This window comes from Megalops cyprinoides, chromosome 7, assembly GCF_013368585.1.
Source record: "Megalops cyprinoides isolate fMegCyp1 chromosome 7, fMegCyp1.pri, whole genome shotgun sequence".
Classification (NCBI taxonomy): domain Eukaryota; kingdom Metazoa; phylum Chordata; class Actinopteri; order Elopiformes; family Megalopidae; genus Megalops; species Megalops cyprinoides.
The window spans coordinates 22,711,478-22,738,765 of NC_050589.1; the positions used below are offsets into that span (position 1 = coordinate 22,711,478).

The window sequence follows — 27,288 nt, forward strand, 5'->3', positions numbered from 1 at the left end:
ACACTAATATTAATGTTCAAAGTGCAACACTAATTCAAAGTAATACCTTTGAGTATGAGACATGTTCAAAGTCGAAATCAAATTACCTGCTCCCTAGCTATGAAATACTATTTACAATGAAAAAATGACCGTGTGTGTTTGATGACTGCATTCAGATCGTCTTTGAATATAAGTGTGACACCAGCACAGGCTTACCTAAAAGGAGTTCCCTTGATGTCTGTGTAGTAATAATCATTATGCATCACAAGCACACGCTTCTGAAAAAAGAAAGTAATGGAGGTATTAATTTATGACACAAGTTATCAGATGATCTTGTTCACGGCAGCCCATTTTCACACATGGATATTTACTGAGGCAACTCATCAAATACCTTGCTCAGGGATGCAAGAGCAGTGTCCCACTCTGTATTCAAACCCATGAAGTTCCGGTTACAAGTGCAGCTCCCTAGCCAGCGCTTTACACAACCGGCCCAAAATGAAATGTGATTTTTCTCTCTTACTTTCCTTTTGGAACCAAGCATGTCATCAGAGCACAAGAAATTTGAGCTGGTAGACACTGAAGTTTTTTGATGGCGCTCCATGTTTGAATTACACGCAATTAGATTATAACTTGAAGGGCGCACGGAGCACCGAGCTGCATATCTGATCGCCCGTTTGAAAGTCGTACAGATATATACGGAGCTGTGTCACTGTCCGCCCCCCTGCTCCCCCCGCCCCCTGCTCCCCCTTCCGCTGTCAGTCCCCTTATCGCCTGGTTCATCAGCGTGAGGCGCGTAGGATGCAGAGCACAGTCCCCAGCAGTGAGCCAGGGTGTCTGCCTCAGGCGGCCATGCTACCCTTTGTGAGATTACACGCTGTATCAATGCCAGCCGGGCCACAGGCACAAATGGTGCTTCCACACCAAAAGCTGCTTCTTCCCACAGAGGAGCGACGTTCATCAGAATACAGAAGGGAGAAGGGACTGGGTGCACTTGTCTATAAATTAGACCACAGCCCTGCAACGCTAGGAGATTGCCTTCTCTCATATAAAACGGGAGTACTAACTCCCTGTGTCGCTGGTCTCAATCTATTATCAAAGAGGATAATTGTGAGTTAAGGATGCTCTGGAATGATCTAAGGGCTATAATTTTCTGAATGTATGTGTTTATGCATTTGAGAGAGAGAGCGAGACAGAGAGGAAGAGAGAAAGACAGGGGAGGAAAAAAGAAAGAGAGTAGAGTCGATGACCTCACTTCTCTGTTCACCTTGCTAAGACGCAGTGTAAAAGTTAGAGCAATACTGCCAGCTCCATCTGGGAGCCTGTTGTACATTCAGTGATATATTGCATTCATGAAATGTTATTAGACCTGGCACCATCTAGTGGACAAGTGCATAAATGCAGTCCTTTTTGAGATTTGTGATCAAGTAGAGAATATACATTCAGAAACTTGTCCTATAGAATCTGTTATTGATCGGAGAAATGTTCAACATATAAGAACTCACACCAGTTCATAGATACGGAGAGCAGCCTTCCTCAGACGTTGCTGAGTCCCCCTCTTTTTGCTGAGTTCAGTGCCATTTTCAACAATGACACTACCGTTCTCTAGTCTATCACACAGTGACTGTCCCTCCCACCAAAGGGTATTTCTGCTTGTCTCACATGGAATCAGGTAACAGGTAACCATCCTGTGGTTTGCACCCTGTTTTTTTTGCTGAAGTGGTGGGTCATCCCAAATTTCAAAGCCGGAGCGTTGCGAGGCTCTGCAGCTCTCAGCAGGCGAAGAGGCACTGTTGGCCACTCTCGATAAATCTATTGTGCCCGCTCGTGGCGTCGCTGGTAATGATGCAAATGATCTTCCACAAGTGTCGCCCGGCCCCTTTCTTCACTATTAATGATGTTGGCTCGGCATCCAGCTCCTCCTGACAGTTCGCCCATTAAAAAACTCGCTCGGCCGCGAATTCCCACAAATTTCCTGCCATGTGTTGTGCTGAGATAAGGCGCGCCCCCTCCCTCTCTCTCCTCCAGGTTATTCTGGGGCGCCGATGCCGGGGCCTGCCGTTCGGTGCCCAGCCTCATTCCTATTCATTTATTTAGGCAGCCTTCATTCTCCGCATTAATTGGAATGTGCAACGCATCAAACTGTTTATAACTGCTCCTGATCTAGACCAAGAACATGAGTTTCAGACTGCGTTAGCGTGGATATGGACAGCATTTCATTTCTTTCACTGTATTTCCGACTGCTTGCAAATCTTCTCATGGCCGCACACCATATGCTTTAGGCTTTCTGTGTTTATATCTCTCCCTCTCTTGTCCTATTTTCAGCAAGGTTCTATTTCTCAAATATATGTCATATAATTCTCATTATATAGAATCCATTCCATTAATGTATCCACCAATGTACATGAATAGGAAGGAAATCTTAGGTTTCATACCCCTTTGTCCACAGTCTTCTTGACCTCCATGGAGAACGTTCCAGTCTTCCTGTTAACCATAGCATTGCGCAGCTATAGAAGACAACCCAAACCAAACCACACATAGTACATCCAGTGAGAACAGGAGTAAGACCAAGAGCAACCATAAAACATACCAACAGCAGTGTGAAGAGGTGACAAACAAGGCAACACCATATGTCTTTTGTTAAGCATACAGACTTGGCAATGAGAGCTGAAATCTTTACTGTGCCCAAGTTCCACCAGGAGAACCAGGTTCCTTCACATTTTGATGCAAAGGATGGGAACATTAAGAAGCTGTCCTGCACACAGCACACGGACAGCGTGAGACACCACACGCGCTCATGCATGGGGTTTACACCTGGGATGGTGAGGAAGGGAAAGTGAAAGTGAACGCACAACATCTTCCTTGTCCTCCCATTCCACTTCGGACAGGTCCACGCTGCTGTAGTTCGGCTTCCTCCTCTTCTTCCCTTCTTCGTACTGCGGATGGGAACAACACACACGGAGTTCCATTACCATCAGTAACCTCAGCCTCGCTCTCCCCAATGCCTTGCTCTTTTCATTTAAACATATATCCCACTGGAGCCTGCAATTCCCTCTCATTAAATTAAACTTCAGTAAATTAAACCCAAAGGAAGTATAGCGCTGGACGTAGCAAGGCCTCTGCTCAGGTATAGTGTTGCCATGAAATTCCAGTCGCACCAGAAAGAGATGTCTCATCCAAACAAAAATGTTGAAAACTCTTTCAAGCACCAAGATTAACTGCCTTGGCTGAGCAGTTGATTGCTAAATGTTTGATCAATCAAACACTTCAAATGGTTTTGAATGTGTTCAGAGAATAACCCTGAGTACTGGATCCTGTCAGCGAATAATTAATCCATTTCTTATTTTTAAGAACTCATCTGCTAACAAAGGTAACCTAGCAGGATGAAAAGCATTCATTTTTCCATCAATCACAAAGAGGAGACCAACAATCATTGGGTTTACTGAATTGCACCCTGTCCTATAGCAGATAGTTTTGGGAAAGCACAAAGCATATGTTCCCAGTCCAGAGAGCAAGTCCTTATCGGAACGCACTTTGCGTGATCAGCATTAGAGGACTCAGGTTTTTCAGCGCTCAAAGCTGCAAACTAGACCAAGACATGTGTGAGTAAATGTTACATAACTTACATTTTCTCCCAATTCTGTGCAAAAGTAGAAAAATGATCAGAGCCATAGGGTAATGAACCCCCTTGGTTGCATTCACTCCCGCTCACACAGTTTTAATGTCATTCCGTATACCTCCACTGATAGTTAAGACCTAACTTGCTTACACGCTGCTGCGTATGCAGTCTGCGCAGTGCATCACACAGTGTTCCCTGCTGTACGGCACAGTAATGTGCAGTGGCTTCCTAATAAATCATTCACTGGATCACACGCGATGAAAGCGGAGCGTGGGAGCCGCGCATCACTCCCTTTAATATTAACACAAAGTTAATTCTGCACAGTCATGTGCTGCGCCTCGCGATGGTGTTCCGCAGCTGTTTTTCAAAGGCAACTCAACGGTTTTCTATTAAAAATACATTAAAGCAGCTGCAGCTATTTCTGCACGTCAGTAATGGGCCCGCGGGCCATCGTGATCCACTCAGAACCGAGCGGCTCCTCTACCTGTTCAGATCACAGTGAAACCCCACCCCCCACCCTCACACACGGACTAACTTGCACACACACGCACACACACACACACACACTGCTGTGTGTGCGCGATACTCCGCACTGGGACAAGCGGAGGCAATCAATATCCCTCAGTGGGACAAAGTGGGACACCAGCTGCTCACACCTGCACAGCTCGGCCTGGTTTCCTGGGAGACGAGGTGGCTGGCTCGTCTATGACTCCGTGACAATGGCAGCTGCGCCAATGGATCTGCTGGCCCAGCTCCGGGGCGGCCCGTTCACCTGCGTTCGGCCGTGCGGGAAACCGTGCCGTGAAAGCGCCCCCCACTGCCCAGCGGGGAGGCACTACACTCTCACTCCCTGCCCTGAACAGGGGGCTGTTCACGCCTTGCTGGGGGAGGGTCCATTACCGCTCTAAGACATGGCATCACAACCTGTGCAGGAAAGTAGGCGGGACCCGACAGGCCACCTGGCCACTGAAATAATGCAGTCATCTTGTTTCAGTTTTATTCTTAGTTGATGTATGAATATAGCCACATCTTTGTTACATCTCATTTATTTCTTCTTCAGAGCTACAGAACCAAATTATTTTCCCGATGATTGCATGTTCCAAATCCAATTAAAAAGTTTTGATGAACTGAGTGTACATTTAACTTATTTGACGCCCAACTAAATATCTAATTGTACTGTTGAATTCTTGCCAAGTTCTTGAAAAAGACATTTGATCTCAATGGCAAACAAACAAACAGCAGCATGTACACATTAGACTGGACTTGGGTCTGCTTGCCAAAGGAGGCATAAACACTGCTTAACGCACATGGCTACAAATTTGCTCTCTTCCTTTCCTCGGCTCTGACTGACTATTTCTGCCCTAGGCTCAGACATCTTAAACTCACACAGACACAGACTTGCTTCAGGCCTAGCTGCCAGGGGGCTTTCGCGTCCCAGAATGCAAAACTGCACCGTCTCTGTTGTGAGCATCCTTGCATGAGAGCAGGGAAGCATCGCAGGGAGAAAAGGAGACAGAAAAACGATCTAAAACGACACTTAGTCACCCCTGACATCTGTTGACAGCGATCAATACCCCGAGCGACACAAACTCCGCTGGCGGAGAGTGACGTGTATTGATCGGCGTGGAGAAAGAGTGAGAGAGAGAGAGAGAGAGAGAGCGGAGGCTCAGGTGTAATAAGGGGATTTTCATTTGCTGCTCAAACACAATAATGACGTTAATGCTACAAATGCAAGAAACGCAGAGCTCACATGCCCCACAACGTTGGACACCACAAGCATTTGGAGCCTTAGGAAGCAATGGGGGAGTCATATATTACCCATCCCCCCCAGGGGATAGAATACATCCAGTGCATTCTACTTCTATTCTCCAGGAGATGATGTGTAAAAGAGAGGTTGGAATGCATGGGGATAGTATGAATTAGGGTTTGGTTCATAATGGTGTCTAAATTCAGATTTTTGTAAGGCGTCTACACCGTTCTTAAATCAACAGCCAATGCACAGCAGCAAAGATACATGAAAGCACTCAATACATGAAACGGCACACGAGAGCTGCACTTTCCTCTGTACACTTGCAAGAACACAATTATTAATGGATTAACAGCAACATGAAAGGCACAGGCAAATATTGTTGTTTAAAGCTGGAAAAATCAAACCCATCTGTGTGAGGTGCAGCAGTGGAGGGCGGGATTCCAGCAATGTAGTCACCAGAGTAACAAAGACCTCGGCAGGATAAAGGAGCTCATGATTTAACTGACACATCTTTAAATGATTCATCTGCATGGAAAACTAGAGTCTCTAACTACCCTCAAACCTTTAATTATCTTTTAAATATATCTAATTTGGGATCCCTAATTAGATCGCAATTAAATCCTCTCTCTCAAGGATTCTGTTGCTCTCTTTCTCTCTCTCTCCTGAACTACAATGGCCTTAATCACTGGCATTCAAGAGACAGGAATTCAGGTTTGTTCAAAACGTTCGGCTCATTTGAATACCCCCTTGCCCCCCCCCCCCCCCCACCACTACCACACTACCACCACCATCACATATCCGTGCACACACATATCCACACACACACACACACACGCATGCATACACGCACTCATGCACACTCACACACACGCACACACAAACATATGCACACACAATGGAACAGCTGTAGAGAGATAATGGATCTATGAGTAATGGTAATAGAGGATATAGGCAGGTAAATCCAGAGAGATTTGGAAAGCCTGCTGAAGACTGCCTAAGCTTCGCTGGGACAGCATCGCCCCTTCTGTGTGTACAGTTATTTCCCCTGCTATCAGCAAACATGCTGAAAACTGCTCCCCTCTCATAAAACCATAGCGAAAACAGCCACACACATTCCATACTGAGGAAATTCAGTCACTTTTAGTACAGAGTCACCTGCAATTCTACACGCTACATGCAACAAACTATTCACAAAACTCACAAAAGCGCTCGACTGGCACACATCACATTAAATCACTAGGCAAATAGATTATGAGATGCAAAACAGCAAATGGATTCAAATTCAATTTTGCATTATGTTAGTTTAAAATGGACAGAAACAGGCTGTAATACATTTGCTTGAACAACAAATAACTCAGGTAAGCACCCCAGAAAAACAGTGTTGCATCAGCATTGTACACACTCTTAAGTTTTTTAAGTGGCTCCCCAATATGTGTACAAATCAGACTTTATAGTGATGGCCTATTGTGTAAATGTATATCAATGAAACAGTGATTACCAGAGGCCTCAGGTCCGGATGGGTCAGTATATATCCGTTGTTTGTGATTGCAAAGGCATACCCATGAATACCTAGCTATAATTTCAGAGAAAAACAAAAGAACAGAGAGATACTGTCAGACTCTTCATTTCAAAGAAAAATATTCACATGCAATCAAGCTCTTTGTAATTTATAGTTCCAGTTTTGACATTCCTCGGCATCAGGCACAACAAAGCTTCATTTGAATTCCTGCAAAAGTGAGGTCCGTGGCATTCACTTCAAATGATACCCTGTTATTTCAAGGAGCTCAGTAAATAACACATTTTAAAATGTCAAATACATATTTCACATCAGAGCCTTTTCATTTACTGTTAAGAAGTACATTTAACTATTAAGTGTATAATTTTCCTGTCACTTCCATCCTGCGGGAGAAAAAGGTTGAGGCAATCAAACATTTAATCAAAATTGGAAAAAATATACATATGTTTTTCCACATAGCTGTATTCAAAGTTGAACTGAGGTTAAACTTTGCCAGTACAACATACTGTAAATGTCTGTGAACATGCAACAAGGAGGTGGGTGAGTGATGTTCTCTCTGCCTTTCTTGTAAAAGTGGCAGTGGCATGTGGATCGTTTAATAGTGTCAATGTACCTTATACTTTGGAATCGTCTTCAAGAGCTCTTGTACCGGGACGTCTGTGCCCACCACGCCAAGAAGAATTCCTCTGTTCCTCTGAAGCCAGACAGATGGAAACAGTCAGCACTGTCACTTTCAAACAGGCGCTTTCACTTTCCATGAGTGCATTCGGGTGCCTAAACGAAGGGCTGATTCAAATTTTCAAATGCCACATACCAACCTTTGTATTTTTCCCGGGAAAAATATGATCCCCTTTCAAAGAACCACCTACATCGTATCATCACTGCTTACAATAACCGGCATAAGTGCGCATAGTGTACAAAACCCAGACCGTTCCAAGCAGCTGCACACTCACAACTTCAAAAACCAACAGCAACAAAACAAACAAAAGCACAGTATTACGAGGTGAATCAGTGCGGTACTCACTGTCTCGTTCTTTGTGCTAAACACTGGCATTGCTACAGTGGTCATCAGGACCGGGCCCTGGCTGTCCTCAAGCTAAAACAGCAATCAGAGAAAAGTGCTTAATAATGCATGCGTGGAGCCGTGCAGGATGGGAGTCACTTTTGGCATCAGCTGGCAGAGACCATGGATGAACGGCGAGGTCTCCGGCGCACCATCATGGCGAGCGCTGGTTTCACGTTTCACACGAGCGTCAGGGCCTGCATTAAGAAACCACTCCATTTTCAATCAATATATCCAATAACAGTATCCAGTGATGGTTAAAAAAATATATTTTTGTGACCACAGGGAAAAAAATAAAGACCTCCCTGTCCAACTGTATTTTATCAGGGGTGTTCTTTTTTTTTGCTTCTCTTAGGGTTAATAACAAAGAAACTTCCACCAAGATAGACCACACATCTATGGACTGTTCCCAAATTTCTGAAGGTAGACACACAAAAACTTACCACATGTAATGATATACAGGTTTTGCTTTGTCAATATTGAAAAATGAAACCAGATATTTCTAAAAATATTTTTGTCTTTTTAAAGCAAATATCATATTGATCTAAAGGTATACTATTCTATTCTCCAATCTATTCTCAGAAAGCATTAACATTAGAGGTTACTACTAATGCAATCTTATTGACTGTGGAATGCAGTAGCCTATTTTGTCCATTTAAATGATTGAACAGTGTTGGCATTCAGTATTATACAGAGAGATAAATGGATTAATGTTATTTTTTATTCTGCAGGAAAATTTAAAAGATTCTTAACTTTAATAAATATTATTTATACATTTGGAAGATATTGTGCAGTACATTGTATTAAAGGTTTTTTATTAAAAAAAATTGCTAAGGTAAAAAAAATCCTGCTAACATTTACCAGATGTATTTAGGGAAATTGCAGCATAATTCTGTACATAAGCATCCCAAATACACTAGGGTATACAGTACTGTATGAAAAATGGCTGTGTTATATAACAAAATATTACTTATAAAACATGTCTGTCATTCTTGCTTCCTTTGAAATCTATAATTGACCATATTAATTCCCCTTTATTTTGCTATCACAATGATCGAACAAAGAGTCTGGCATTAACGCTGACTGAATTGGTATGATGATTCCTGTATTTATTGCTAATCTCTTTCGTTTGGAGACATGCATCTTAATCATCAATCAGGTGGTAACAAAGCAGCACAGCTGTGAGGGAAATTGAATGATTAGCGCATGATCGCAAATCTGTCTGAGTAGGAAGACTCATTAGCTTTATTTAATAGATCTAATACAATTCTGCCTACTGCCTGTTTAAGGGGAATTTCTGTGTTTGAAAAACAGATGCGGAAAGCAGGTGAGGTTGAACTCAACAAGCACGATTCCCAGGAGACGTTCTGTCTCATTTGGGAGCAGAATCGCTCTCCTGAAGGAGGAAAACGATGCTGTAAAGATTCTCTGAGGACAGCAAACTCCAGTCAATAGCGGTGCATTCAGAGAACCAATCGCTAGCATTGTCAATTACATGAGCATAGGAGGAGCAGAGTTATGGGTGTCTGCATTCAGGGGGAGTCAGGGCTATCTGAAACAGAAAAAGAAGGTAATCCACAATGAGAGACAAAGGAGGCTGGTCAATAAGCAGGGGTTAATGAGGGGGAAACTGGCCACACAGTGCAGAAATCTGATACGGTGGCAAATCGCCTGAGCTACAAGAGCCAATCACCATGCATATGTGTGAACAGTTTCCTCGGCATCATGGGTCATATACTGCAGGCTAGTTAGTCCCCATAATAACCAATAGAGACTGTGTGTGTGTGTGTGTGTGTGTGTGTGTGTGTGTGTGTGCCTGCATGTGTGAGTGTACGAGGGAGGCGGAGAATGTGTATGTGTGCTGCGCTGTTCATGTGTGTGACACAGTCCTCCGAGGAAAAGCCTCCCAGAGCAGATGGGGGGAGAGAGGGATCAGGACTGTGATGAACAGCTCTGTGATGCCCATTGAGGGCACAGGGACAAGGAAGTGTGGGTTTCACGGGCCTCGCGAGCCACGCCTGAATCTGGGTCGCAGAGATGAATGGTGGGGCATTGGCCGAGCGGACCCCTTCTCCCCCTGTGATCCGGCTTAATAACGAGGAGGCCAAGAGGCCGGGTGTTCTGGGCACGCTGCAGGTCCTCAGAGAAGGACAAAAATACACCTGTACATCATGCCATCGGCTCTCTGCAACCGTGCAAGACACAGAGGTAACAATCCTGATGGGGTGGGGCTACGGCGCTTTCCAAGAACTGCGCAACCTTGTGGTATTTTTGTCCCCATCCCAACTCCCTCCCTCCCTCTAAAGTCAATTCATTCTGTGCTTTAGAAAACAAAACCAAATGAGGCGGAGAATGATGAATGATACTCCTCAGTGGTTGAAATATGGAGGCGCAAAGTTTAAAGGACAATCTGCGCTTAGAGGAATTCAAGGATAACTGAGGGGAGTCGCAAGCAGCTGCCAGCTACAAATCACGTCTGACTTCTTGAGCTGAATCAACTGACACATTCAGCACTGATACAATCAACACTGACTTATAGAGCTGCAGCCACAGACACATTCAGCAATGATACATTCAATGCTGATTTACAGAACTACAGCTGGCAACACGTTGAGTAATTACATATTCAACATGGACACATTCAGTACTGACATACTCAGCACTGACACATGTAGCACAGTCATACACAGCTGAAGCCACTAACACATTCACCTGGAACTCACAGAGATGCAGCCACTGATACCTCAGTACTGACAGTCCAGGTTTTTTCCACAACATTGAAATTTCCTCTATTGCTTCTGTTTTTTGTTTTTTTTTTACCACCACTTGTTATGAGTAATACACCAGAAAATTACTGTGAGCAGTTCAGTGAATGGCTTAGACTTATTGTGCTATTATTATTATATTTATCAACAGATTCATTTCTTTTAACATGACTCACATTGCCAGGAAAAAAAAAAAAACATTTACAATAGTGAATATTGACTCATCAAGTGCAGTGAGTGCCACTCAGTTATCATGTCACAAATGCATGGGGACTCACAACTGCAAGACCATTTAAATCAGCAATGATAGCAGTGCATGGATGAATCTGAGACACCAAAGTGACAGATATGTGATTATCCAATAGATGCTGAGATTGAATTTGCTGAGCGATGGAATTTCAAACATATGGCAATGCAGATGTCTCTTGAATTGCTAGTTACACTTGCCTCTAATATAATGCATCAGCCGTTGTGGCATTCCCCATAAATACCCTCTGGTTTATTATTATCATTATAATCATTAAGTCACTCAGCAGATGCCCTTATCTGGTGCATGAAAGCATTAATCATAATAAAATACACAATAAGCGCTCATGGGGCACGTTTCATTCCCCCAAATCGTATCATTTTAGTGCATTAACAGATACATTAAGAGCAACTGTTTTTTTTTCTCTCAAAACTAGTAGTGCTTATGTTTTCTGTTGCAGTGCCATTGATGCTAATTGTCAGAAAATACTTAAACCTTTACACTCCTTTCCTTGGCCTGGACACCCAAGGCTGGCACTGTAACAGGGTTCTGAGGTTCCACCGCGATGCTGGCTGGCCCTCACTGGAGAGCATGCATAATCATCGTGGATGGCCACAATATTTTTGCAGCACAACGGGTTGAAAACAGTTAGCACCAGTACTCCTTTCCTCCCAAGATGGAAGTTTTTCAGATCTGGGGTGACCTGAAGTATAAATGCACAGTGTAGAAAAAAAATAAATATAAAATAAACAAAGCGAAACCAAAGCGACAACACTGTAGGCATAAAGCACACAGAGATGGGCATGTCCGTTTGTTTGAGTCATAACTCCGTTACCCCAACATAATGCTTGGAGGAACAGCCCCATCAACACTAACATAAAAGAAAATGTCATTGCGTACACACATATACACACACACAAATTCTATCAAAAATATGTGCTAGACAGGCATCATTGTGCATGAGGTTCAACACATATGGACATGTATACTGTAGCACAGGATGGTGGAAGATTTTAATCAGAGTGTTACCTTTTGAGCCTGAGGGAGCTACAGAAAAAAAAAAGATTTAAAATAAAATAAAATAAAATAAAAAAAAACACAAAAAGAGTAATCATCAATCACAGTATATTTAACATGAAGCAAAATTGAGAAATTTTATTCATTTAGTCTCAGTGGTGAGTCTGGAATGAAAAGAACTCATTAGAGTGTGATTCCCCAGACAGAAGCAGACCATTTCTAATACATTTTACTTACCGGCCTCCCACTGTATTTCACCAACTAAACCTGTGCACATAGAGCAATTTGATAACCATGTTTCAAAGGATTTAACTACTACTTCAGGTGAAATACCCAGAAATCACTCATTGTGTTGTTTGATGGAATTTCAAATACCTTGTTGCAGATTAAATGCTTGAGAATTTAGAAAATGGAAACAGCCATCAGATATTTTTACATGTAAACACAGTGCAGTTTAAATACATTTAATTATAAACTCCTTAAATATAAATATACCTTTATTAGACTTGGACATGCAGACTGTGCACAGTGGTGTTGACCCTTCCTCCTCTGGGACACCCTGCCAATTTGCATAGCATATCTGCCCCATGACAGTTTACTGCTGTGGGGCAGCCAATGGGGCCAACGTGGGTGAGTGAAAGCAGAGGAGGGATGAAGAGAAGCGAAGCAATCAAATACAGCACAGAATAAGGTGCTTAAGTAACATTTATCCTTGCCCCTGGACAGTTACGCCCCTGGTGTAATCAGGAGCTGGGGTGACGAATTGCGGATAGCGGCAACATAGCAAGGGGTTATTCTCCTTCCCTTCCACTGAGTTAAACCTCTAAACTTTATGGAATAAACTGCACCACGCATTAATGAATCATAAAGTCATATGAATCATAAAACTTAATGGAAGGACTAATGTGTGTTTACTACATGTTCTGATAGAACTGAAGAGCTGTGCCAGGAATTCCCACAGACCAACAGTTTCATGGATTATGGATTATCAAACAAACAGACCACAATTTGTGAAGGATTAATGTGAGAGGCCCCAGAGGTGGCTGTCACAAATGCTTGTGCACCCCAAGCTACTGTTCATCCCCCTTTTTATTCACCCTGTACACAGCAGGGTGCAGGCACAGTGAGGCATCCCACCATATGCATACATTTCCAGATGATTCCACAACTGTAGCATACATTTCAAATGCATGACTTACAGAAACAAAGCATTGAACTTTCCTGGAGTTAAATGTTACAAAAAATAAGGAATTGCTGGTTGACTCCATGAACAAAAAAATTCCTATTTCAATTATGTGACATCACATTGAAATTGTGGACTCTTGTAAATATCTAGGGGTAGACACTTATAACTTGGGTTAGTAACTGAACACCAATGCTATGTTTAAGAAGGCTCAGAAATGGCAGTTTTTGACCAAAAAAACAGTTTTTTGTTTTAAGTAAGATGTTGCTTGTGATTGACCTGAGCACAGAATGTACCAAAGTATTATTCTGTACTATACCGCAATTTGCTGAGGAGAAAGTATTGGGAAGGGTAATGCAAGCAAAATAAAGAAGTTTATCAAGAATTGGAAATTACCACTGAGCAGCATATTATTGGATGAGGCAACTCAGTGCATCATTATATGAGTTTTTATATGGGCTGCATATTGTTGTTGGTTTTAACAACTACAGAGTTTTTTCAGTTTTCACACTATTAGGCCCAAACGTTCAACTGAATGATTTAGATGGCCATTTGTGCCAACAGCTGTCAGCTGTTAAACATTCATGTAATACTTATATGAAACGTGTCTTTGGAGCCTGATCTTACAGTTTACCATCCCTTCCAGAAACTGCTTTTGATATCTATACTTGGTAGTAACTGATAATAGTACTGATTCTGTTCATTTCTGCTTCATTGTATGCTGTAACACAGGCTAAAGGATATCTTAATGACAATACATAAATATGATTTTGGTTATGTGCTGCCTTCTTGCGTGATCTATGGATCCCACATATTTATTTTAATAGGACATATTTATTATTGTAATGTGTGTGTTGCTAACGCTCTGTCTGTGCCACTAGTGGCAAAATTAATTATACAATATTGTCGTGGTGACAAACACTAGTCTTTGTTCCTGCACGGATGCTACCCAATGTGCAAGTATAACACTGGACAAAGCAGTTGTGTCTGTCATAAGACAAAAACATGATGCCCGCAACCACCACACAGTGTGATACACAAAACACATCAACAACCTCTGTCAATAACTGTCAATAACTCAAACATTCTTATCTCTTTTATATATGATGTTTATAACTGTGTTGCACCACAAGCTCAGCTACAAAGACCTGCTACAAAGACCTGCTACTGTGGAAGTTCAAACATAAATGCAAAGGCTTAGTTGTACATTTGACATGCACTGATGAACTGCAGTCAAGCAGAATCATATAAGCATGACCAGCTTTAGGCATTTTGTTTCAATGATTTGCAGAAGTATTAAAGTATAGTGGAAATAAGGCTGGTGCTCCTTTGAATTTTTTTTCAAATTCAGGGATAGTGCCTTTTGTGTTCCAGGGAAATCTTCCATTGCAAAGAGCAGTATTAAAATGCATGAATTTGACCAGCAGACAAACTACAGTTATGCACTAATGCAGACACAGAGGCAGCAGTGAGCAGTGGCGTACACATTCAAACACGAATAAAAAAGTACTGCTATTATCTGTCTGTGACCAAGATGGAGACATGCCTAATGTCCACACCAGCATCCAGTAAAAGGCATAAAAAAGGAACCAGAGGGTAACTTCAATCAATGTCTTGTCTGTAAGGCTCTTGAGCCTATGTGAACAACTGCTGTTCACTTCAAAAACATAGCCGGGCTATATGCTTTGATGCCAAAGGTGGCTTTAAATTCATTCACGAACTGTGGTAATTGCCCCTTACTGTCAGCAGGGTTGCAACAAATCAAGAGGGAATGTGAGCTCTGTGCGTGTTTACGTTGTATATAAGACCGAATGATAAATTGATGGTCACTCATTAAACAACTGACATTTTCCTCTAGGTCTTCCTGGACAACTCTCTTCTGGTTTGCTTTCTAGATTCTGGGTGAAGGCTGTGCCGTTCACACTGAGACATGAATGGCATGTAAGGAATATCATATATGATGGAGGCGTGCCATAATTTAAATTCTATTGTGTTTTGTGTGCACAAATTATCAATCCTACCCATATGCTACATCTGAGTTCAAAGGCAAATTATACATTCAAATTCAACTTAAAATTGGAAATGGAAGACACATTAGTGGTCAACGTGAACAGCAATGAGCCAGGCATAAAGACAGTCCTGAAAAAAAGTCTATAACTACCATTTTAAATCAGTGTCCTATTAACTTCCATCGTATTACTGTCTAGAGGAAGACAGGACTTCAGAACTTCAGATAACAAGCACACATGGTGGGTTTAAATTAGCCCTTTGTCAATAACACAGTGTTTTTTTTTCTTTCCCAAAAACTGAGCTTTATGAGAATGCAGCTCACAACCCATAAAATCTCTTCCCTACCTGCCAGTCGGCATCTAAAACACGTTGCACAATCAATGCTTCAGCCTAACTCCCTCAAACGCCATACAGCCTCTGCTGGAGCCAAGGTTTTGATTTCTTATTTGCGGGTGGGTCACAGTAATGATTCACTTCCAGCCAAAGTCGCTTAATTTCAATTGCAGCACAGAAGCAAACAAAAAGAACAAAGAAGGAATATCAGTCGTTTGAAGTCAAACAGGCTTGCATTCACTTCCTTTCAACCTGAAATGAAAAACTAAATGTTGTATAGAAAAGCTTTTAATGATATCTTCATGCCCCTAAGCAAACTCTGTTGTGGTGGACGGAATGTTCTTTATGTTTCTCTCATTATAATTCTGTTACTTTTATTAATTCACAGAGGCAGCAGAGGAATGAATGATTAATGCTGACAAAGTAAACTTTTTTGGGGAAAAAGCGAAGCACATGGAATGCAGATATGAGCAGAAGATGACATCAGAACAATGTGTATGTTTAACTATAATAACTTTCAGAAACTCTGGTGGAACATAAAATGACTATAAAAGCAATGCAATCTTTAAACGAAAAGCGTACTGCTTTTTCTCCAATACGAAGAATGACAGTGTGACACAGCAAAGTGATGTTTGAAAAGAACTGAGAAGAACAGGTGTTCAACTGGCATTCTCAAACTGTAAAAGCTCAAATTGTACAAAAGCACAGAACTCTCCATATAATATGTTAAGTCTGTATAAAAAAGGAAACCACTGCACATGGTGTGAACATTAGATGTCACATTCAAATCCATTTCTCACACTGATATGACAGCATTTACAGCTGGATACTGACTGAAGAAAAATGAGTGTGAATGTGTGAGGTGAACAGATGCCAACTGCCTTGCAGTTCTCTAAGAGCTCTGGATAGCCAGAGACAGAATGACATAAAAGGTGATGCAGGTGACACAGGCCTGAACAGGAGCTCTGTGAATTGTCACTATGAGCAGCCAGCCCCCGTTGCTGAGGGGACTTCACGCCTGAGTGGTGCACATGCTGGATTATACAGCTTAAGGCCACATCCTCCAAACAGCAACATATCTAACAGCTAAACAAGACCAGCTGTCATCTTCTGAGGCAATGCGAGGGCAACAATTAAACTGTTTAGCAACATTAGCATGAAAACAAAATTTGTGGATGCATTTCGCATAAGCGGAGCTGGCTGACTCATCTTAGCATCCTCAGATGCTGGAACAGCACAGTGCTACAAAAAAGAAACAGGAAAAAAACCCTTTCCTCCTGTCATCCCCTACATGTGTGCTATATGTATTTTACCATGATGGTGTTGTAGGATGTCCTGGATAAAAGCATCAGCCAAATAAATAAATTATAGTTATAAATTATTGGCATTCTGACCTGCCGGCCCAGAAAAAAAGTTCAAACTCTACCAGCCATGTGAGTGCATTAATGGCCTCTAATGGTCGATGGTTGTTCAATGATCAGAGAGGCCAATGCAGCTCCTCACACTGACCGCATTAAACACATCAGCTGTCATATGGATTTGGGGTAGGGGGAGGGAGTGAGGAGTGTCAAGGATTTATCTCCTAAACCAGTCTCATAATATTGGAACTCAGTATTGCACATGTAATGTGCAATACTGAGTTCCTTTGGATAATGAGTTCCTTTGGAAATTAACTGATCTGTTACACCGCTTGCAGCTATAGCCATACCTAAAAGAAAATCCTGTCTATTCATATTTTAATTTAAGAAACAGTCCCATTTTACATGAAGGCTTGACATTACATTACCTAACATTTGTATATTTGAAGTATACTACATCCACTTGGTTACAGTTAAACTACTGAATACCTACTTACGTAGTAACTATTGTACACATACGTATTCTACTTACTACACAAAGATGTTTTACAATGGCAAGTACTAAGCAATTACAAGTATGTACATGTAGGCAGTAGTAAAAATGTAGCCCAGTAGGTTCTATACACTGGTATGAGGGCCACTTAATGTAAACACTATAAATTCTGTATAGAGCACTGCTTTTTTGTTATTGACAAAACAATTGCTAACGTTTTTTCAGTCTTGAAACAAACTATATGACACTTACAAAAAGCAGTGTGATTTTCAGTCGAAATTTGTTTTAAGGGTGCTGCTATGGCTAACAGCTTTGCAACACGTTGAATCATCCCTCTTGCTATACAGAATTCAGAGCACTTTAACTTTGTTGAACATGTATTTAAAATAAATATGCAAGTTCTTGCTTGAGGGCTATATTAAATCTGGGAAAATGTGAGAAATCCAAAGATAAAACAAGCCAACCTTTCTGTGCGCCACATCAGCAGAAGTTTGCTATGAGAGAATCATGCGGAACAATGCTAAATTCCTGTCCTTTTCTTCAACATCAAAGTGCGAGAGTGCAAAGCTCAGCCCTCTGGGTGGAAGCACCTGCACAACACTTGAGCTGAATGCCAATGGACACAGAACAAAAAACAAAACTGAGACGAGTCAAAAATACAGAAATATCCACATGCACAACAAACTGCAAGCGCTGGGCTGATAAAGAGGCGCATCGGCTTAAAGCCCTAAGCTGCCACACAGCAGCATAGTCTCAGGGTGAGGGGGAGCCAAAAAGACACTTGAAATGGAGGTGATAAGCTATCTGTTTGTCCTTTCAACATCGGCGGGGCAGTGCCAGCGTGCAGGTGTCCCTTCTCTGCTCCCCCTGCGAGACACACGCAGAAGCTGATGACAGAGACGACAGGGGAGCGGCGGAGACCGCTGTGCCAGGGCGCCGATGGCCGCGGGTGACAACATGTAGTGTCGCAGTATGTTTCACATGCGTTTCGACGCCACTACTAGACGCTCACGGGGCTATTAAATTTAATGATTCCATCTGGTGGGACCGAGGGTTCCAAACAATAGGTTTTTCGAACACGCCAAACATGCGATGCAGATGGCGCTCCTCACTGCATTCCTAGGCGGCGAGTGAACCTTCCAATCGAAATCTTAATCCTCCCCCAACAACACCTTCCTCACAGCGTTTGCAGATTATTTTCCTGGATTTCTATCGCTCTTGTTGGACACCGTTCGCAGCACCGGGCGAATTTCTTCACAGCGCAATGAATGGTGTACAGATGCTACTTTGTGTGTTTAGAAGTTTCAGTGAAAGACGGAGATGCCTCACATTAGTTTGGCACACCAATTTCACACGCCCGTCTTCCGCACTCTGCTGGGCTTTGTTCCCATTGTCAGAGTTAATATCTCCTCTGTTGACACGTCTTGCCAGTAGTCTCAATTTTTCGGCACAAAAAACCCAGGAGACCCGAAAAGACAATGCATGTTTGTTTTTTTGTTTTTCTTCTTTGCACCTTTGGGCGTCATAAATCGAGCTGTAAACATTTCAAACTGAAATGACCTGTGGCAGTTTTTTTTTTTAAATAAACTTAACAAAAAGCACTGAGAGATACACACAGCGTGTACAGCGATTCTACCTGAATACAGGGAACAGGAACAAGACTCATTAGGAGTTTGGAAAGGTTCACTCTGGAAGCAAATATGTGGCATGTCGTTTGAATATTGTGCCACGTTTACAGCCCCTATGCAGACAGTGCTACAGGTGGCAGGACAGCCAGGGATACTCACAGTGCTGTCAATGTAGGCCTCAGTCCACACAGTGTCGTGCTCCTGGTCGATCACCTTGGGCCTGCTCAGCACATGGAGGTACTCCATCACGTTCTCCTGCACATCAGCCAGAGTGGAGATCTGGGTGAAGTACCCTGGTCAGAAGCAGGAAGCAATGAACATTAGACAAACCCCTGCTCACATTCCCCTGTCTATCCATCCATCTGCCCTGTAGATTATGCTGGAGAGGAACTAACAAGACCAAAAATGGTTCATTATACCACACAGCAGAAATTTTAAATTCTAAATATAAATTGTAGTGCATATGAATTAATTATTGTCTGTTCACCTTTCTCTTACAGATTTTACAGCTTGCCAAAATTCATTAGGTTTCAGACCATCACTGTAAGACCTCTGGCATTAGGAAGCCTTGATGGGGAGTTGGCTGTTGTGGTGTGGTGTTTATGATGCACTGGCAGTGGAACTGGCAGAGCAAACAATCACAGAGATAGAGCACAATGACGCCGTTATCTTGGCAAGGTCATGTGACACGTGTTTTCCCAGATCGTGGCCTATCAACTGCAACAATTTGCCAAGTAAGAAATTAAAGGCCCACCCTTCCTATACCTTGTGCAGACTGTCATGTTTAATGTTGTGTAACTGTAACTTATTTTGTGTTCATGTATACATTTAGTATGTGTGCTGTTCCCTCTCTTCACAGAATGAAAAGCAAGCAAACAGAAACACTGCAGGCTGAAAGAGCCCCAGATGGTGAGCAAGAGTACACTGTCCTGCTTCCAACATGCCCATGGCACACAGGCATTGTTCTCCTGATAAGCATGACATATTGGTTTCTGTCTGTGTTTTTCTGTTTTGATTTGCAGCAGGGTTAACATTCAACAGGACAAACATCCCCACTGACTGTGCCCAGTCACCTCTCTGAACAACGAAATGACTTCATAAAAGAGTCAAAGTCACTTGAGCATATCGTAGACATGAGTGATCGGTGAATCAAATTGATGAGAGGCTGCTTAATTCAAATCCAAATACCTGTAAGCTTTATTTTTACAAGAAATAATCAGGCATTAATAGAAATAAATATTTTTTAATCCTTTTGCTTCCAACCTTGTTCCCAGCTTTTTGCTGATAAAGTGAACTGCATGACATGCAGAAACTTCCAGAATTTCCAGAATGACACAACAGACAACATCATGAAAGGATTCAGTAATTGTACTGTACTTCAAGTATGTACTAATGGGGTTCTCTGAACATACCACTGAAATTATGCTTTCAAATTTTCACGTACAAAGGCGGCTGTATCTTTAAAGTGACTTTGTCCTCTAGATTCACCCTACATGTACATTTTTTTTCACCAGAGGAACGGGAGGAAGATATGAGTGTTATACAAAGGTTCAGAAAAAAAGGGCAGCTCAAATTCCCCCATGATCCATTTTCCTGGCAAGGACTTTCCTGTCCAGAATCCAGTGGGCCGGAAAGCGGGCACACGGCCTCCATCAGCCCTGCGCATCCATGGGGAAAATCACTGCCAGGGAAATTGATTTTGGGGTCGCTGACCTCGGCGGCAGCTCCGCGTCGAGGCCCACCCATGTTCCACACCCTGGCGCAGCCGTCGCCGTGCACGCACGGAATCCACAGTCTGCGCAGACAGCAAAAACGCAACCGGGTCAATACAGGTGCGTGCCACCGTGACCATGGTCAAGGTTGAGGGGAAATCGAACCATGCTGGATGTCAGCGTGAGCCTGACCAAACTGATTCATCATCTGGCACAAAGGCTTGTGAATGCTTATGAATGCCACTCATTAGACACTGTTAGAATCTATTTCACTATTTTAGTTTTATAATATTTAATTATGTAATACTACATTAATATCATAACACTATATTAATATTTTGTTATCTCTGGTCAATGTGTAGTTGGAGGTATGGAGTTACGGGATGTTGACTGTATTTAAAAGTCTGCTTCTGTCTATATGTCTAATATTTTCTGCAACAACGGTTCCTTAACCTCACTGGCAAATGGTACTCCTAATGAGGAGTGACGTCTCTGTCGCATCACACTAATGGGCGGTGCTAATCTGACCCCACTGCGGACAGGTCTGTGGTCCGGGCATGCTCAGAGCCAGCCAGCTGTGCGTCTAATCACTGAACGCGCAGCGCAGCACATCTGCAGCGGGTTCCACCCACACGACGTGATGTGATGGGACGCGATGGACCGCCACAAACAGGAGGCGAGAGCCTGCTGTCGACCCTGCGTCGCCCAGAGCTGTGGTCTCATCCGCTTGACACCTCGCAGGTAAAAAGGGCCGGTACATGAACAGCGAGTCAGTAAAAGCAATGTGAAATTTCACCTTCATGAAGAAACGGGGGAGGGAACATCTTTACAGCCTTGTTTAAGTTTTAGGAAGCTAGCTGTCTTGCATCAAAACTTCGCCTTAATATTGTATGGCAGGCAGCAGTTCTGCTATTTGTTGATATTAGTATTCGCATATTTATTTAAAATAGGATTAGAACGCTACCATACTGTATCTGGTCGGATGTCATTTTTCTGTGGATATACTAGAAAAGGGATCCTCTTCCTTTTCATACACATTTCTCATAGATTCATTCAATTCTGTCAAAGCATTAACCAAGGGCGTGATGTGGGGGTGTGATGGGGAAGGCAAACCTTTATTAGCACAAGCCATCCATTTCAGATTGTCAGCGAAGGCAGACTCTCGTCCGATCAAGTAGGGGAAGATGCGGACCTGCAGGAGAAGGAGCGGACATTAGGTGTCAGTCCTGATAGCCAAGAAAAATGGCTGATTCAAGAAACCAAGGCTACATTACCCCGACATCTGCTGTGACAAATATGTTTGTCAGTCAGACCAGGTGTTGTCACTAAGAAATAATAATAGGTAATAATAACAACAACCATAAAAAACAGCAACACCACAAAAAATATTTTACAGTAATATGACTACATCTCCTTCCATTACTATTAGCATAATAATTACTACTATTAATAATAAAATAATCATTCATTAACAAAATTAAAACTGAGAAATTACATTATAATTTAAGCAGTACATGTGCACTATATAGTATTCATTTGTCACAAATAAATTCAGCCATTCTCTAAGAACTCTCTCTAAGAACTCTCTGCATCAACACTAACATGGAAAAAGCTAAATGATAGAAATACCTTTTAGACTTCCAAAGAGATGAAATGGCAAGACATGTACCCAAGTGTGCAGAAGCTAACTTGGTTACAACTACAAAAATGTACGATGAAAATTTCCACAGCCAGTGATCTGAGAGAAGCATTTTTCCCCTATAGTCTTGCACCTTGTGCATTTCCCTAATACAGCATGGAGGACATGCTCTACATATACCATGCCCTGGCTTGGTTAACTTCAGCTAGTCCAGAAACACTCTGACTAAGACTGTAATATTTAGTCAGGAGTTATGTAAACCAGTTACGGACTGATGTGGATTGAATGGCAAGCTCTGGCAGTTACAGCCACCATATTAGCAACCGATTGTTGTACTTACAATCTGAACACAACATTTTACCATTTGTCCTGTACTTTTCATTTGTAGCTTTAAATGATTACCTTTGATATGGTCATCCCAGGTATAGCATGTCTTCCAGAAAAACAATTGGTCTAGTAAAAGGTAAATACACTGTATAATATACCTTATACCCTATGTAAACAATTTCTGATGTGTACAACAAACCTTTGAACTGGATTCTAACGCTTTCACATAGAAGCCTTCCACTTCAAACAGCCCTGAAATTTGAGCATTCTCCTGCAGTTTAACCAAGATGGGATAAATATTTAATAGACAGGGCTAATTAGCTCCAAACTGTTACCTGATTTCTGCCTGCAAATACTTATGAAGAGAAAGAGGCTCTGGGGACCGTGTATTAACCTTCATTGCCACTCTGTTTCTCTGATAGAAATTAGAGGTTCTAATTAGACTCTTCAAATTGCAAATAAATAGAATTTTCATAACTGGCATATTAAAGCGGCAGAACCCCCCGGCTGGATGGTAGCCAAACACGTCAGCGCTCCTCCCGAGGTGGCCTCCCAAAACGGACGCGCTGTCCGACTCCTCACTGGCGCAGCCCCCAAATTGCTGAATGCCTGGACTGCTCCAGCTGCCCTCTTTGGCAAGCGGATGGTAGAGTATGGGAAGGGGCGAAGGGGGGTTGGGTTGCCAGATCCTTTCCCTGTGCTCAACCAGATGCAGGCATTCACCCTGCGCTTTGGGGGAACAGCTGGCTTGCTCTCTATATTGAGAGAGATTTTCTCAGGTTTGCGAGTTTCCATGCCTGTTTGATTGCTCGTTTTATGCTCTCCCCTGTCTCTCATTCCCTCTTATTTTTCTCACTGTAAGCAAAATTTTTGATTACTCCTAAGAGTGGCATGTTTTCAGAATTGTTAAGACCCTGCCCCCAAGTCATTGCTGTATTGGTTGCGGTGGTATAAAGGCCTAATGCAGATTTTACTGTATCTGTGTTACAGTGCGTGCCAATCCCATTGCCATTACAGAAGTAGAATATCCAAAGAGATTATTCAATGTAGACTGTACATGAACTGTCTATGCCATATAAGCCACATTTCTGCAAGACTCCCATTATCCATGGCTACAACAATCTGCAATAACACCACCATAACCTTTAATTGTACCCCCATGCTAAGAAAAGTGTTTCAAGGACAATTTTCTCTGACAATTAACATCAAAACTACTCAAATGATGAGAAAGTTTGAGCTCAATCTCTTTTTTGGAAGAGAGGCACACAGAACACTCACTCACAGATGGATGAGACATGAAATGATTATCAGCTGAATCAATATGACAAATATACTGGGAGAACAAACATCAGCAGACATTGAACGCTCTTTTCAAATGGTACCATTTGTGTCCGCGTTTGACAAAAAGCTCCGTCTGCATTGCACCACATCTATTTGCCTGCATCACTGACCTAGACGTGTTCACAAAAAAAACCCCATAAGATCAGCAAGACATTAAAAATGAAGGAGAGATTCTGACTTTCATGTTCCATTTGTTTTAGCATGCAATATCAAACACAGGCGACTGCACTCGGCCACCTCCACCATGGCTCCACGTTCAGTGTGCCCTTGAAAATAATTTATTCAGGGCGTTTGTTTTTTAAAAATTATACTTAACATTTCATTGCCTCAAAACATCTTAAAAAATACAAATGCATTATGCATCAATATCTCCAAATGTCAGGTCTCAAATTAAACGGCTACATTTACAAAAATGACTCAAGTGGGGAAAACGTGGACACCACATCCATAAAACGCATATGAAAAAGCACGGGAAATGCACAAATATATTTGCCGTCAAGCTTTGGGGAAGTAGAGGAAGAGGGAGGGGGGGGGAGGGAGAGGAGAGAGGGAAAAGAAAGAGAAGGAAGGAGAAGGCGAGGTGGAAAGAGGCAAGTGTGCAAGACATCTGGCCTCAGAATTGTGGTGAATCCCCAACTCACAAAAACAGGGATAAAAACACAGGGGAAAAAAAGCTGAACAAGCCAACCCCCCCGCCACCTCAAAAAAGAACCAGAGGCCCGCACGTTGGTGAGGGGAGCAGCCGACGGCATGAGCACTAAAGGTAATTACAATGATAAAAGCTCATAAATGGCTCCATTCCACACTGTCATTCACGGCTTGGGCTGCGATCGCTCATGGCTGGGGCACGCAATGACCTTTGTCATGCCCGAGCGGCCCCGGCGCTACCCCCCTTAGCCCCGCCGCCCCCTCCCCCAGCACCTCGCGCCCCGGCGCAGTGGCCAGATGGGCCATCTCTGCTTCATTATTCCGCGCCTCTGAAGTGGAAATGCCGGCAGAAGGATGCATTACTGTCGGGGGCTTCTCCTCAAAGCTGCGAGATTTATTGGGGTATAAAGTGCTGTTGAGGCCGTAATGGGACAAAAGCATTCTATAAGGCCTATGAACTCTGAAGGAAATACACACCCACCACGGGCCTGCATCCATCATCTCTCGTAACCGTTGTGTCAGATGCCGGCGAGGGGCTTACAGCGATCACGCAGAAGGGCCGATAATCGTTTTCATTTCAGCCAACTCTGTACTTAATGGAACAAGCGCTAGCGCAGTCCCAAAGGGGGGAAAAGAACGACAACGAACTAATTACTTTTATGTATTAGAGGATTTTTTTTTATCGCTGTTCTGCTTTCAGTCTGAACATTTTAGCAGGATATTGACATTCTCAGCTTCCCTGTCCCTTCGCTATTGGCTTCAAACTGCATGCACAACTCTTGCCTTGACCTCTGTTTGTTGCCGCCACATGCAAATATTAGCAGCTGAGTTAGAATATGAATGCACTGGTAAACCCCCTTTCATCTGAGGACTGCAAAGTGCTCTACAGTGAGGAAGTACCATATCCGCCCCCCCCCCCCCCCCCCCCCCATAGCACCCCCTGGCTCATGCACACCAGCCATCTTGCGTCAGATCACGGCACATCAGCTGCAGCAGAGAGGCGAGGCCCACGTCACCAATTACACTGCTATCATAAAAGCTGTCACTCCCAACATCAGCATCAAAGGTTACGCTGACATCAAAGGCAGTGCTGACCTCTGCGTGTGATCCAACCCGTCTCAGGAAATGTTCTCACTATTGCAGCATGTTTTAACAGAGGCTCTCAGAAGAATTACAGAAACTGAATTAATTACATTCACAACAGTGCAAATTAGGATTAATCCCACAGGCCTCCTATCACTGCGCAAATGAAGAATACATGATGTTAAGTATTGTATTCTTTTTCTAACACAGTGTATAAGTTGTATGGAGAGGTGCCGAGACACCAAATAGTATATGGTAATACAATATAATCCGTTGGTAAAAGTATTTTATTTAAAAAATTATATTCAAATTCATCACATTCAGCCTTTATACCTTTCCATGTATTTTCCAGGTGAAAAGCAAGTCAACTTTAAGCTTAATTATTAAATTCAAGGGTGCTGAGTCCATGTACCAGGCATGGAATGCCTGTGGGAGAGATTATGCAGTTGTTATAAATTAACGTATTAATGTGCTTGGATATTATCAGCGGCTGTTTTGTTTTCCACAGACTGAGCGGAAAAATCACAACAATCATAATAATCACAAGCTTCTGTGTAATCAGCACACTCATTTGTTCCCTTCTTCATTCTGGTGCCCCTCTATCATACCTTTTGAAAACAACATCTGAATTTTAATTGAAATTAGCCTGGCATCTTACTCAGCTGACTCCACAAAGTTTACAGCATTCCTCTGTGCCAGCTTTACTTAACATACTGTTGACATGCTTTAGCAAAACTTTGGCAAAAAAAAAAGTTTCTCTTTACAGCTTCCTTTTAATTTAGTTGTCAGAGCCTTTCTTTGTTCGCGCAGCGTCACATGGAGCAGAACAGAGCTGGGAGGTTGAAATAACTGCATCTGATAAAACAACAGACTCAGAAGAGCTACGCTGCTGTCGGCTTTGAGCAGGCAAGTGACAGGCGCTGGTTTCTGATTGTTAGCGAGGATAAGTCATTAAGAGGGATCCAACCGAGATAATGGTCCACAGGTGCGACTGGCAGTGTGAGATGCCAACAGCAGGGGGCAGCATACACAACCCCCCCCCACCCCCCACCAACTTTCTCCTACTCTTAAACGTGAGAGAAATGTCTGTGAAGTCATGAGTGTGAACCAAAAATGCATGCATAATTAATGTGCATTAAGATGTGTGTTGTTGCTATTTTCCTTCTTTTTCTCCATCTCACTGTATAGGCTGTGATCCTGCCGAGAAAACAGACTGATGAATGCTCGAACCAGACAACCAGACACATAAGTGTCTCCGTTTGGCCCCGCTTTCCACTTTGCTTTGCAGCAGTAGTGACTGTTCTTGTGTTTTGAGGTGTGGGCACAGAAATAATGACAGTTGGATATACCGCTGTACTAACTGATAGGATAAACCACTAACAAACCTTTGATTTGATTGATATGAAATAGGAAAAACCTGGATTTTAGCTTTGTCATTTTACAAATCTGGTTTATTAAAAAATACAGTTGAGTTTAAGTGCCAACTTTCTGACACAGTAGGGCAGTGAGGATAGAATAATCATTACGACACAAAAGAGGTTTACATGAAGTAAACTGCACAGCACTATCAGTGTGAAACT

The 27,288-nt window shown here is 42.6% G+C and overlaps 1 protein-coding gene across 1 annotated transcript in view; it reads right to left on the reverse strand.

The window, feature by feature from the left end:
- Nucleotides 1-27,288, reverse strand: part of cacna2d3a (calcium channel, voltage-dependent, alpha 2/delta subunit 3a) — a 168,976-nt gene that overhangs the window by 48,518 nt on the left and 93,170 nt on the right. The window contains exons 12-20 of the mRNA XM_036532642.1: nt 21,784-21,862; nt 19,118-19,251; nt 11,966-11,983; nt 7,886-7,957; nt 7,475-7,555; nt 6,844-6,918; nt 2,829-2,912; nt 2,412-2,483; nt 196-257 (exon numbers count right to left, since the gene is read on the reverse strand). Of these exons, the coding sequence (XP_036388535.1) occupies nt 196-257; nt 2,412-2,483; nt 2,829-2,912; nt 6,844-6,918; nt 7,475-7,555; nt 7,886-7,957; nt 11,966-11,983; nt 19,118-19,251; nt 21,784-21,862 (677 nt within the window). The remainder of the gene's footprint in view (nt 1-195; nt 258-2,411; nt 2,484-2,828; nt 2,913-6,843; nt 6,919-7,474; nt 7,556-7,885; nt 7,958-11,965; nt 11,984-19,117; nt 19,252-21,783; nt 21,863-27,288) is intronic.